This window comes from Rhineura floridana, chromosome 3 (assembly GCF_030035675.1).
Source record: "Rhineura floridana isolate rRhiFlo1 chromosome 3, rRhiFlo1.hap2, whole genome shotgun sequence".
Classification (NCBI taxonomy): domain Eukaryota; kingdom Metazoa; phylum Chordata; class Lepidosauria; order Squamata; family Rhineuridae; genus Rhineura; species Rhineura floridana.
The window spans coordinates 120,123,909-120,138,946 of NC_084482.1; the positions used below are offsets into that span (position 1 = coordinate 120,123,909).

At 41.4% G+C, this 15,038-nt stretch overlaps 1 protein-coding gene across 1 annotated transcript in view; it reads right to left on the reverse strand.

Annotated features, from left to right (window-relative positions):
- RNF145 (ring finger protein 145) overlaps positions 1 to 15,038 on the reverse strand; it is a 96,656-nt gene that overhangs the window by 50,798 nt on the left and 30,820 nt on the right. The window contains exons 2-3 of the mRNA XM_061617506.1: positions 12,997 to 13,210; positions 2,288 to 2,396 (exon numbers count right to left, since the gene is read on the reverse strand). Coding sequence (XP_061473490.1) covers positions 2,288 to 2,396; positions 12,997 to 13,180 — 293 coding nt within the window. The 5' untranslated portion in view covers positions 13,181 to 13,210. The remainder of the gene's footprint in view (positions 1 to 2,287; positions 2,397 to 12,996; positions 13,211 to 15,038) is intronic.

Consider the following 15,038-nt stretch of genomic DNA (forward strand, 5'->3'; position numbering starts at 1 on the left):
TAGATGGGGCTTCAATTAGGTTCACAGGTCAAGGGTTCCTCACAATTGGGCTAACATGAGGGGAACATTTTCTTCTGCGGTTATTTTAATAAATGTGTTTGCCTGAAAACAAGAACAAAAATAAACTCATACAGTAACTTAAGAATGACTGTCTTACAGCAATTTACACTTGATGCTTAATGCACTCATGCCATTTTCCTTTCAATTATACAGGCAGGCTTGCAGATTTCAGTAAAAGGGTTATCTGAGCTATATGACTACTATCCCAGACTCCAAATCTGACTATACAAAGACACTGGGAGATGTCAAGTCTGCATGATCTGTAAATGTAATGAAGCTATTCCATACTGCATAAGCAGAGTTAGGAGATTCAAGGCCACCCGTTAGCCATATCAATGAGTGAGTGTTTTGTGTGTGTGTGATAGCAATGTTCCATAAATGTTGGTACCATTAGTCTATATTCAGTTGATTTAATTTTTTCCATTGCTGGCTATATATTAACGTGTTATAGTTACCAGGACAATAAGCAATTTTTTAGATTTTGTGTCTGTATTTGGCCCTGACAAATGGTTAGAAACAATAACTGTGGTGTTGATGTTTTTTGTAAACTATCTCCTCTGACTCCAGAACTCAGGACAGGGTTTTAGTTTGTTTTTGAAGCTGTTAAGCCAGACTGTTTTTCAGTAATGTCTTTGAAATATCCAATATTATTTTTGGTTTTGTTAGGTTTTTTAAAAAAGGTTTTAAAGATGTTTTAATGTATTTTAAAGTCTATTTTTTGATGTTTTAAAGTGTTTTTAGTACTTTTGTTTGCTGCCCTGGGCTCCTGCTGGGAGGAAGGGCGGGATATAAATCAAATAATAAATAAATAAAATACAGGCATACCCTGCTTAAAGTCGCCTTGCTATAACGTACATGCTCCATACTCCACCATATCCTGCTTTAATGTACGCGCTTCGCAATAATGGACACTTAATGGCATGACGCTGCTGCCATCTAGTGGCGATTGCGTGCAGTACATGCATAGATAATTGCTTCACTTTAAGTACATTTTCACTTTACATACACGCTCCGGTCCCATTGCATATGTTAAAGCGGGGTATGCCTGTAGACACTGAGCAACTCTTTTGGGAGAGGGAAAAACACACATATAAATTTATTTCATAAATAAAGAAGCTAACATCTTAGGAATAGAAAAGTAGCCGCTTGCATATCTAGCCATGAATAAAAGGACCATTATAACACAATACAGAACTGTGTTTCAAGTCTCGGGACTGATCTCAGGCTCCAACAGAAGTCAACAAAAGTTTTTCATTCATTCCTTGTGAAAACTAGATCTTCGATATTCATCATATATTGAACAAAAAGAAATAGTACATTACGAATGCCTCCCTGCCCCCACTTTGAAGTTAACAGAACAAAGACCAGAGTGGTGCTGTGGTTAGAATACTTGACTAGGATTGCAGAGTCTGGGTTCAAATCCTCACTCCCCTATGGAATTCCCTGGTTGATTTGGGGCTAGTTGCTCACTCTTAGCCTAACCTACCTCCCTGAGTTATTGTGATGATGGAACATGAGGGGAACCATGTACATGACTACATTGAGCTCCTTGGAGAAAACGGAGAAAATAAACTACAAGCATTAGTTAGGACACAATGACACCATAGAGGGTTGAGATTTCTCAGAGGGCACTGGGGAAACCCTTCTTCCAAAACTTGGGCCTGCATGGCAGCCTACATTAAGTTTGAGGAATTGCATGTTTAAGGGGATATTTGTTTAACTGACTAATCTTTATGGCACTGCTCACTCCTACAACGTTTTGTTGCATGGCCATGATTGATGTTATGTTGTCAGTTGTGTGATTTTGTAAGTTTATGCTGATTTGTTGGTATTACTTTTATCATCAGCCACTTTTGAAAAAAGTGGGACTAATGGTGAATGCCTACCGATGGAAGGGAATCTGCCAGCAGAATAGAGGGACAGGCATATTTCAGAAATCCCCTCTCCCCCCTGCAGTGCCTTACACATCCTCTAAATGTTCTAGAGGGTTGGGGGACCCTCTGGAGCAGATTTGGGGAAGAGGAGTACTGCGGGGGGAGGGGGGAATCGCAAACATCTGTCTTCGCCCACATTCTGTTCACAGTCATCATTGGATATTACCCTATATAAATAAATAAATGGAATAAATAAATAATTATGTGAGTATATGGGTCCTGGCAGAATATTCATGAAGTTATTTGAAAGGCAAAGCCTACAAGGGCAGGGGAACAATTTCTTCTTTTCTTACCTGGAAATCTGATGACCAGTGTACAGCAACAGTGCAGTTAGAAAATACAGGTAGAGTTGAACCAGGTGTTGTCTGGGTAAGGTTAGGAGCACAACACTTAAGATATAACCTGGAAAAAAAATGGAGATGATTTCACAGTTACATCCATGAACCTTTGAATAATTATTTTCATTCGTTTCTTTTTTAATGTCATTTAAGGTCATCACTTTTTGCAAGTATTTTTTTAAAACATAGGTATATTTAAATGAGTCACATGCTCCATCCAATTTTTGCCTCTTGACACATCCACCAAACATTTTTATCTCAACAAAGAAGGCAATGCAAGAATATAATTCCCTGAGGATTCAGAAATGCTCAAAACTTAAGGTTGGCAGAAACACAGCTACACTCTTGTCAGCATGCAAAATGTGCTTATATATTAGGGAAGAAGGCAGCACTCCTATGCAATTCATACTGTTTTCATTATCCAGTCAATATTTATTTTAAAAAAATAATCCAATAAATCCATCATAAGTCCAATAATATAGACTAACTCACTCATGGTTTTGGCCCTGTTCACATTTTAGTCCAAAATTATACTATCCTATTTAACACCACAGACACTTACAGTACACACATTTATTTAATAATACAAGTCCCCAAAGTTTCAATAACAAGACTACTTTTGCCTATATTGTAACATCTGGACTACCTGAGGGACAAGCTACAAATGACATACAAGATCTTGATCACATTGTCCAATGTTGGAATCCCCAAACTTAATTGGACCAGTGGTGATAGGAGAAGGGGGAGTGGAACCCTTTTTTCCTTGCCATTTCCCTTATTGAAATAACCCACCCTAAAATTACTAATAGCCCCTGAGGGGATGCAGGGCCGCATTATGACTTTCGTGGGCCCTAAGCACTTTTGCCTTCGTGGGCCCCTCCCAGCATAATAATATAAATATTAAAAATTATTTTGATATAACTTTAAATACTTCATTTTATTTTTTTTCTGTTTTAGGCAAAATTTAATAATTTTCATGGGCCCTAAAAATTTGTTTTTTTCTGATGCGAGAAAAAATTTAAAAGATTTTCTTCAACCCTAAACGTTCATTTTTTTCCTTCTGATTTTAAAAGAAATTAAAACATTTTCGTGGGCCCCTAAAAGTATCATGGGCCCTAGGCACTGTGCCTACTGTGTCTAATGGATAAGTTGGCCCTGAGGGGATGGGGGAAGGCAGGATAGCACAACATAGGCACCTATGTGCCCACAACCACAGCGGGGAAAACAACATGGGGGTTCTGATCAGGAAAATGATATGGTGGAAGGTTTGCCAGAGTTTGTTATAAAAAAACTTTATCAGCAGGAGATTCAGTCACATACCTCTCCCATGTAGTTTGGCCCAACCAAACCAAATAAAATAGCTGATAACAAGCCGAACATAAGGCAGGTAGTGTGATGCAGCTTCTAAAGTACTCTAATACAGCCTTAGAGGCTGCATTATCAGAAGCAGTGTCCAGATCACTCTATTCTCTGTTGCTCAAGATACATCCGGAATAAAGCATCCAGTTCTGGGCAACACATTTTAAAAAGAACATCATCGAACTGGAGCGTGTCTAGAGGACAGCAATTAGGATGGGGTGAGTCTGGAAACTAAGTCCTATGAAAGAGCTGGGTATGTTCAGCCTGGAAAAGGCGAAGAGGATAAGGGCAGACCTAATAACCATCTTCAAATATCTGGAATGCTATCATGCAGAAGATGAAACAAATTTTCTTTTCTAGATGGCAGGAATAGAACCAATGAGTAGAAATTGTTGTGAAGCAGATTTCAGCTGAAAATGTTAGCAAAAACTTCCTAAATGTAAGCTGCTTGACAGTGGGATTGACTGTCTCTGGAGGTGATGGTCTTCCCTTTTTTGGAGGTTTTAAGCAGAGACTGGATAGCCTTCTATCAGGGATACTCTAATGACATCCTAGACTGTCAAACCTGCATTGAAAATAGGGCTGGCTTTGATGACCTCCAAGGTCCTTTGCAATACTATGATGCTGATTGTTAGGGAGATAAGACTGTCCCTCAATACTAATACAATCTTCCTTCTTAAACAACAGTAAACTCATTGAGAATACTTTACAACAAAAGCAACCAAGAATCAGTATTTCAGTTCAGGCTCAGAACACTTGTTTATTCTGAGTAACGGCAGCAAAGTGGTCTATTCACTTGCCAAGCAAATGAAGTCCTTCACTTAGAATAGTAAAAGGAGATGGTCAGCATAACTTTACTTTCAGTCAAAAAGACCAGCAACCTTAAGTCTAATGAAACCAATTCTGAAGTATAAGGATATTTGAGTCTTCTAGACTAACACTTTCCTTTAAAAAAGAAAAATAATTACTACTGAAGTACCATCATTTTCCAATGCTCTTTCGTAGGTGTTTGTACAAGACCATTAATGTTATATATGATTTTTTAATGCTATGTGTTTAGATTTTTAAATATAAGTCGCTTGGAGACCTTTTAGGTAAAAAGCAACCATCAGCAGCAAAACTAAAAAGTTTGAAACTGCCAAGCCTGCCCATGATTGGATTTGCAGTTGGCATTAATTCATTGTTACTAATGAATTTATGAAATGGAATTTTCTCCTTGGAAAAATGAAGCTCTAGAAAGTCTTCCCATTTTGGAAATTTTTCTGCAAAAAGTTTGCCATCCTGCATCACTGTCTACAAGTAACTGCCCTGAGTAAGACCTCTCTTTGTAGCTTCTACAAAGATATCCCCAACAGTGTAAATCTTAAAAAGCTAGAACTGGTAGGCAAAAATAGCAGAGTCAAGGTCACTGCAGCTACAATACTGCAGCTTATAAGCTACCAGTACCTCAGCGTTTACTCTGATTTTATGGTTGCTGCAACCACTAGAAGCAAACCACACAACTTGAAGATTTCAATTTTTTCCTGCAAAACATAACAATTTTGGTATTCTAAAATGATCAATGTGATATGCAATATATCTTCTAAACAACTGAGAATTTCAGTTCCTTTTTAAAAAGAGAAATATTTCTAGCTCATTTGGTTGCCAAAAACCATTGGCTAAACATTCAGAAACAGGATGGGCTGGTACTCTGTGGTTCAAGTGGGATTCTGAGAAGAAACTTGAATGTGCACACCAATCCACATCCTCACTAATTAAATGTCTGCTAGCATCTCTCAACTCCTACCCCACCAGCTGCTTAGCACATCCAGGCCTTGATAAAATAAAATATCTGATGAGTGAAAGTCCATAAATGTTTTTTCTACAATCATCATTAGAGTTAGATCATCCAGAAATTAATGTACACACCTTAAACACAGACACATAAATGCATGCCAGCATTTTAGTAGTGCAACACAATGCACATGTTTCCAATCTTAAGAACATAAGAACATAAGAAGAGCCTGCTGGATCAGGCCAGTGGCCCATCTAGTCCAGCATCCTGTTCTCACAGTGGCCAACCAGGTGCCTGGGGGAAGCCCGCAAGCAGGACCCGAGTGCAAGAACACTCTCCCCTCCTGAGGCTTCCAGCAACTGGTTTTCAGAAGCATGCTGCCTCTGACTAGGGTGGCAGAGCACAGCCATCATGGCTAGTAGCCATTGATAGCCCTGTCCTCCATGAATTTGTCTAATCTTCTTTTAAAGCCGTCCAAGCTGGTGGCCATTACTGCATCTTGTGGGAGCAAATTCCATAGTTTAACTACGCGCTGAGTAAAGAAGTACTTCCTTTTGTCTGTCCTGAATCTTCCAACATTCAGCTTCTTTGAATGTCCACGAGTTCTAGTATTATGAGAGAGGGAGAAGAACTTTTCTCTATCCACTTTCTCAATGCAATGCATAATTTTATACACTTCTATCATGTCTCCTCTGACCCGCCTTTTCTCTAAACTAAAAAGCCCCAAATGCTGCAACCTTTCCTCCTAAGGAAGTCGCTCCATCCCCTTGATCATTCTGGTTGCCCTCTTCTGAACCTTTTCCAACTCTATAATATCCTTTTTGAGATGAGGCGACCAGAACTGTACACAGTATTCCAAATGCGGCCGCACCATAGATTTATACAACGGCATTATGATATCGGCTGTTTTATTTTCAATACCTTTCCTAATTATCGCTAGCATGGAATTTGCCTTTTTCACAGCTGCCGCACACTGGGTCGACATTTTCATCGTGCTGTCCACTACAACCCCGAGGTCTCTCTCCTGGTCGGTCACCGCCGGTTCAGACCCCATGAGCGTATATGTGAAATTAAGATTTTTTGCTCCAATATGCATAATTTTACACTTGTTTATATTGAATTGCATTTGCCATTTTTCTGCCCATTCACTCAGTTTGGAGAGGTCTTTTTGGAGCTCTTCGCAATCCCTTTTTGTTTTAACAACCCTGAACAATTTAGACCAAATCCCTAGCTGAAACACTCTAGATGTTGTTGAACAATAATTCCCATCTTCCCTTACCATTGACTATGCTGGCTGGGGCTGATGAGAATTAGCATGCCACATCTGGAGGACCACAAGTTCCCCATTCCTGGCCCAAAGATTAGCATAAGAACATAAATGTTGGACTACAACCTGGGAGACCAGGGTTCGAATCCCCACACAGCCATGGAGCTCACTGGGTGACCTTGAGCCAGTCACTGCCTCTGAGCCTCAGAGGGAGGCAATGGTAAACTACCTCTGAAAACCGCTTACCATGAAAACCCTATTCATAGGGTCACCCATAAGTCAGGATCGACTTGAAGGCAGTCTATTTCCATTTTGCTATTTCAGATCAAAGATCCATGTAGTCCAACACTCTATTTTCTGCAATGGCTAACCAGATGCCTATTGGAAGTCCACAAGCAGAAGCCAAATAGTACTCTCCCACTCATATTCTCAAGCAACTGGTATTCAGAGGCATACTCCCTCAGACACTGGAGGTTGTACACAACTATCACGACCAGTAACCATTGATAGCCTTATCCTCTGTAAATTTGTCTAATCTTCTTTTAAAGCCATTCCAAGTTGGTGATCATCACTAGACCTTGTGGCAGAGAATTCCAGAGTTTAACTAGCAAGAGCACGGCCAGAGTCTCAATTCAGATAATGTGGCAAACCAAGGTCTTGCAGTCAGGAGTGCTCCATAAACCTATGTAAACACATTTAGCTTGCAAGATTGGTAACAGATTGAGGGCTACCACCACGGACAGCTCCAGAAGTTACAAAGAATGCCAAAATTCACAAGAAACTTGAGCTCTTTTCTCTTTGCACCAGTAACATATGAAGGAGGAAGCTTATACTATGCTTGAGAAAAATGCATGGACACCAGATATAGGGAGATGACAGACCTTTTTTCCATAGGAAAGGTACATAACTTTTCATAGCACACCAAAGTGCAAGATCTGTTGCACTTTGTCAGCAGCATTTCTCACAATGTTAAAAGCCCCCCAAAGTTAGCAATGATAACTAGGCAAACACAGTTCTTATCAGACTTGGTCTGTTGTTTCATGTGGAAAAGGTTTAACAGAGGAATCTTCAGTAAACAGCATTCACTGCAAGCCTTATACAACCCCTTGTCCAGGCAACTACAGGGATCAAGATAAATTCTGGATGACAAATTTAGGCCTGGAAGACTATAAAGTAAAGGTAAAGGTGTCCCCGCACTTATAGTGCGAGTCGTTTCCAACTCTTAGGGTGACGTCTTGCGACATTTACTAGGCAGACCGTATATATGGGGTGGGATTGCCAGTTCCTTCCCCGGCCTTTCTTTACCCCCCAGCACTCTAATAATTAAAGTCTCAGTCCAATGAGGAAATTAGTCTCACAGGTGATCTTGCAGGGATACGCTGCACGGAGTTCTCTTCAAGCCCGCTTTCTGCAGGAATTGGCTGTGCAATTGAGTTCCTCATGGGGAACTCTGTTGCACGGATGATCCAGCTGCATCTCTTCCCACCCACACCTGATGTCACATATGATGTCAAGTGTGGAGCAGGTAGGTGTGGTTTGTCAAAAACAGCCTTGTGGGGCAAACTGGGACCCATACCGGGCCAAATTTACCCCACAAGCCAAAGGTTCCCCACCCCTACTCTAATGACTTGAACAGACTGATCTTAACCATCATGCTGCAGAAGTCTTCAACTTTGGCTACAAAGGGAATACACTATCCAAGTTGTGCAGTTGAATAACCTCTTTCCATTTCTTCCAGACTAGTTGAAGCAATAATAAACAATGGTCTAGGTCACAAGTTCTGTCCATTATGTCTCAATTGTGGCTACTGCTAGATGACTTACATAAGTGTGAAAAATGTCTCAGTCAATATCCTTATACTGTAGGCAATTCCCTAACAAAAGGAGTAGGTGACAGAGCCATCATGTTAACTAATTGTGTGATATCCCCTTACTTAAACATTCCCCAGTCTGCTCTTCCTCCTGTGTTTGAATCATTAATGCATTCATTTTAGCAACCACTGTAGATGGGAGAGGGAACCGAAACAGACTGCCCAGCAAGTTCTGAGTCCAGGAGGAATGCTTTAGCCCTTGTATGTCTTCTTGCTGTATTAAATAACCAATTTTCCACAAAGAACTCAAGACAGCGATTGATCACCACAGCACATACACACAAAATAATCTTTCCTCCAAGTGCATGATTGCAAAGAGACACAAGGCCAAGTCATAAGATTATGTGTTCACTTAAAAATAGCTACACTTCAAAAATAGAACATTTGAAAATTAGATCTGTCACTCATCCTAACGTCTGCCTGAGCATGAAAACACACTATGAAGAGCTCTGTTAGAAGTGTTTAATCAAGACTGCAGTTCCCTGTTCCCTGTCTGAGCATTTCAGTCTCAGGATGTGATGATGTCTTCAAGGGTACTCTTTAACATTCTGCCAGAGAAATGAATGGCTGCCAAATGTGCTTGGGGATACCACTAACATGAGGATAAAGCCTGAACATCCTCTCTCTTGGGGGAAAGGAAGCATACTGCAGTAGCCAGAGGGAAGGAGGGCAGAAGCCACTGGTGAAAGAAGCAGACAGTGAATGAATGGTGGAAGTAAGATAAGGAGGAGACTCTGTTCTTTATAAAGGAAGGTTCCTCAGTCAAAGCATTTCTCAAGTAGTGACAGAGCTATATTAATCTTCAACGTTCTGCACTAGTATTCGTAGCCAATTCTATTTCCAAGAATTTACCTTGACAGGGCAGGTAGCGTGAATGTTGTTGAGAGAGAGATTCAAATGACTATTACTTGACAGTGATGAAAATGTGAATCAGTTTGCACCTCCACTAACTTCCAGTTCAATTCTAGGCCCAATTCTAAGTATTGGTTGTGACCTATAAACCCCTACATGGCTTGGGGCCTCAGTACCCCAAGGCTATCAATGGCTACTAGCCATGACAGCTATGCTCTGCCTCCACAGTCGGAGGTTGAATGCTTCCGAATACCAGCTGCTGGAAACCACAGAAAGGGCGGGTGCTCTTGCATCACGTTCTGCTTGTGGGCTTCCCATGGGCATCTGATTGGCCACTGTGAGAACACAATGCAGGTCTAGATTGGCAACTGGCCTGATTCAGCAGGCTCTTCTTATGATCTTACCTAAAGCAAAGTTGAGGAACCTTCAACCTGCAGGCGTAATTACGTGTGCCAAGCCTCTGAACGTGACCTGCAAGGCCATTTTGTGCAAACCCCACCCAACTCTCAGTCACTTGATGTCACATGTCAGACGCAAATATCTGCTATCTCCTATTTTAGTGCCAAGCACCATAGCGTTAAAATCAGAGGTAATCAGACATCTTGGTGCACCTCATTTAGGAGCATTTTAAATTTGTAATGAAGTTCCATCACTGTCATACTTTATTGGAATGCATTTCTGCCAATTTGAAGATTTTAGGTTCCTGGAACTTTACAAAAATATAACGCTCCCATATCTAGGTGTGGGGGGGAATAAAGGTGCCCAAAACATATGCAGACATGTGCCGTAACCACAGCAGTGTCTCTTTTGGCACATTTGGAAGTCACACTGCAGAGCAATTACATGAAATAAAGGACAAAAACAGTCAACAAGAACAAAAGATTCAACAAATATGATACCGCCACATCCCTCAGACAGAAACATACTGTGCATATTTATTAATTTTTCTCACGCTATTGTGACGGCAAAATAATTTCAAAAATCACTTCCATGTTTGTAATGGAAACCTCATTTTATTTTTGCCCCTTAATATCTTGTTCTACTATACCCTTCCCTCCCATTATGGCATGCCTCATTTATATATTTCATTTATTAAATTTTTCCTCCAAGCAGTTCAAGGTGATATACATGGTTCTCCGCTTTCCCCCGCCAAAACAATTTATTCTTGCAACAGCCCTGCAAGGTTGAAGATCAGAGACAGTGACTGGCCAACAATCACCCGTCAAGTTTCATGACAGATTGAGGATTTGAACTCAGGACTCCCCAGTCTTAATTTGACATTCTAACCACTGCTTGCCTGTATAGTGCAAAACGAACTTTGCCTGTAATTCCTGACTGATTCTGCAGTGAAAAAGGCTATTATATACTATAATCAATTCAGCTATAAACAAACGGATGTTAATTAAGGCAGAACTGTAACTTCTGGAGAGGAAGGAGGTGGCGTGTTGTCTCCCTTACGTATATTTTCTCAGTACCTCTGCAACCATACTGACTGCAGTTCCTCTGCAGCAAGTCAGAAGGACAGATAGCATGTTGTAATTTGTAGTGAAAGTCAGTAAGCTGGAGGCAACAAATATGTATGCAGATTGTTATCACCCATCTGCAATAGCAGAATGAAAACCAACCAAGCAACACTTTATCATTTGCACTCTAGAGGGCACCATGCCTAACTGGCAATAGCTGCCAGTTTTAGAATGACGCACTGTCAAGCAAAAATGAAGAACTATATGCCAACAATCCTCTGGAATGCCCACATAATGTTCATTCCAAATAATCAACATGAGGCACGGAAGTGCCAATCTGTAAGGAACCCCATTCTCACAAATACTGCTAAGGCAGCAATGTTCTAGAACAAGGTGAATGACCTGGACCAGCTGCGGCACCAGGAAGCAACCTCAGCTCTCCCATGAACATCTCTGTATGTTCTGTAGTATGTGTATGGGGGGGGAGCACAGATCAGGCTTCATCTCCCTAGTCCATATAGTGTAACAATTAATCTGACCATTACATCTGGTTGTGTCACACTGACTCAGTCATTCCTACTAGGAATGGTCAGTAGCTGCATTACAGTGAAGAATTGGAGACCTACAATTTTTTAAAAATCAACTTGAGAAGCTGGTATAGGGATAACTATGTGTGCCACTTCAAAAGGCAAGTGCCTCTATTTCTTTATATAGGTCTAAGCCAGGTCTATGATCCATAAGCACCCTTGCTGAAACTCAGGGCCTGGATGGGCATCTGTTCTGAAACTTTGTGTACTCAGTCTGAAGCTCTACTGAAGAAAGGTAAGATTATCACTGAATTAAAGAAATATACTTCCTCCTGTCTAGCTTAAGCTTAGTCTGCACTACAATCTATTTTATTTTATCTTTTTATTTATAAAAGTATTTGTATCCCACTCTTGTTCATGTATATCTTAAGCATATGAATAAAATGGGGGGTGGGGGTGTTCATATATAAAGTATAACATATGACAAAGATGAGAACTTTCCTTTAAAAACTTACGCCAGTTAAAACAGTTTACAAAAATCAATGTCAATTACCAACCAACGAACAGAACCATCTATACTAAAACAACCAATTCCAGGAGAACAATCTTTACGAGAAAGCTATCCCAAAGCAGTAGGTTAAGTAATACTGAGGCTATACACACCTCTGCGGGTACAGAGTGATACATCAGCATCCACGCAGAGTGTGTTATAATAGTCTATCCTGGATGTGACTAGTGCATGGATTACTGATGCAAGGTCCAACCTCTGTAGATAGGGTCTCAGCTGGTGTACCAGCTTCAGCCATGGACACCACCAGTGCTTCTGCAGATAGCTCCAAATCCAGGAGAATCGCCAGATTATGAACTTGGTCCTTCAGGGGGAGAGTGATTCCATCCAAGACCAGCTGTACCCTCTAACTGTATTGGCCAGCTTCCCCACCTAGAGCACGTCTGTCTTGTCTGGATGTGAATAAGCCATCTACTTTAAAAGACCCAGTTTTCATACATTCCTGGGCAGGGATAGCTTTGCCATGGTGGCTTGTACACTGGTAACCTCATGATTAGACTACTGTAATGTGGTGTATGTGGGGCTACCTTTGTGCTTGGTTCAGAAGCTGCAGATTGCACAAATGCAATTGTTGGGGACATCCAACTTTACACATACTATATTGGTATTGAAAGGTCTGCACTGGCTGCCTATTAGCGACTGATCTAAGTTCAAGGTTTGTTGTACACATTTAAAGCCCTGAACAACTTGGGACTGAGTTAACTAGCAGACTGCCTCTCCTGGTACAGGCCAAGTTGATCTTCTGAGGAGTCCCTGCTGATTGTTCTACAATCAGTATATTGCCACTTGGTGACAATGTGGAAATGGACCTTCTGATGATAGCGCCCACCCTGAAGCTGGAGACAGTAAAGACATTTTAATGCTTCTTAAAACCTTAAACACTGGTTATCATTAGATGCTTTGAAGACAGGTTCTATTTGAGATAAAAAGTGACAATAATAAGTTACTCAGAATAAATGCCTTGTCCAGTCCATACATACTCACCCACATAATGCATATTAAGAGCCAAGTACTTGTATTGGAAGAGGGGATTGTTGTTGAGGCTACTTCTTTGGATCTGCTGGAAGAAGGAACTGACATCCCATCTGTACAAGACATCCAACAGCATGATGCTAGGGACCCGCAAGGCCACGTTTAACATTGCTTCCAACTTCTCCTTGGCAGCCATTCTGTTTCTTACCAATGGATGCGTAGCAGGCTGCAAAGAGTAAAAACAAAACAAAAGCATGTGAGTATATATCCAATGACATTAGAATTTGTAAATTTTCCCCTATTTTAACAAATACTAAAGCCTTCTTTGTCACACCATTAAAGGCTATACTGGATAGCAATATACATGATCAAGTAGTACACATCGGTGGTTTGCACATACAGTAGGGCCCCACTCATATGGCAGGTTCCGTCCAAGGCCCCCACGAAAAGCGAAAACTGCCGGAAAGTGGGGCCCTATTCAGCTGGAGCGTGCAAGCTCCCCGCCCTACAGCCAATTGCACGATCAGCTACAGCGTGGGGAGCTCCAGCTGTAGCGCTAGCTCCCTGAGCTGCAGCTGATCAGCTGGAGCGCAGGGAGCTCCAGCGCCGTGCTCCAGCTGACAGGGATCAGCTGGAACACACGAGCTTCCCATGCTCCAGCTGATCAGCTGGAGCGTGGGGAGCTCCAGCTGACAGAGATCTGCTGGAGTGTGTGAGCTCCCCACACTCCAGCTGATTGCCCTGCTGGCGCCGCCGGATTAGCGGAACGCCGAAAAGCAGGGCACTGACAAGCGGGGCCCTATTATACTGCTAAGCCATGGTTTGTACAAATTATTTGTCCCATGGATGAACAAACAAACTATGGCTTGTTTCTCCAAAGTTTGGTTTGTTTTCCAGCTGCTTCTGCCTCATTCCCCTGTTGAGCATCTGGGCTAAACAAACCACGATTAAGGAACGGTGCGCAGTTATACAAAGCCATTATTAAAATAAACTAAGCCAATACAACATGGCCGGGTGGTTGACTGTTTCCAGCTTGAGAACCACATTCACCATTGACCAGCCCTCCTCAGGAGCCACATGCCAGTGATAGCTATCACTTCCACATACTCTGGCATGACACTCACTGGCACACACTCTCTCTCCCCCTCCAGCCACCTCCACTGCTCTATGCAGATCAGCAGAGGAAGGAGGTTCTCACCCTATCTCCACTTATCAAATAAATGATCTGATGGCCAGGCAGGGGACAATTTCCATCCACATCAAGGTTATGGGCTCTGCCCACCCCCAAAACCAGTGGAGTCTTAAGGAGCCAAAAAACATGCCGGGGGGGGGGCTGGACTACGCCTCCAGACTAGAGTTCAATCATTGCTGCACTAAGCCATGGTTTAATAAGCCAGTTTAACAAACCACAGCTTAGCATTATGTGTGAACAGGCCTCACATATATAACTCCTAGAGATGCTGGGCACTGACAGAGAGACATAGTGATCAGACATCACTGCAACAGCTTTCTGGGCCAATCTGAGTTCAGTTGTTATTAAAAGGTTATTTGGTTGTGTATCTGGGCTTAAAGCCTCAGAACTCTTATCTGCACCATATTCTACTTATTTAAGTTTAAAATTTATATCCCACTCAAGTACACACCAGTTTGTGGCTTTGGGCAATTACTTTTATATGTAGCCCATACATGTTACTAATTAGCACAGCATTCCCAGTACAATAATTAAAAAAAAACTTTTAAAAATGCAGATGATACATCCGTCATTTGATGGACTGACCAAAGGCCATGTTTAGCTACTGAACAGATGACAGTAGGAAGTGGGAGAACTGCATAAAGTGCCCAACTGTCAATGTAGCTTTCAGCGCTGTTGCTGTCAACAGACATACTCTGTTGTATGAGATGGACACTGCATTATTGCTTACTGTGGTAAAGACTTTAAATGGACTTGACAGTATACACAACGTCTGCAAATCTATATACTTAAGTTAATCTTTTTTTAAGTGCAGAATATTTTGCATAAACAGAAAGCTGACTATATATTTTTCCTATACAAA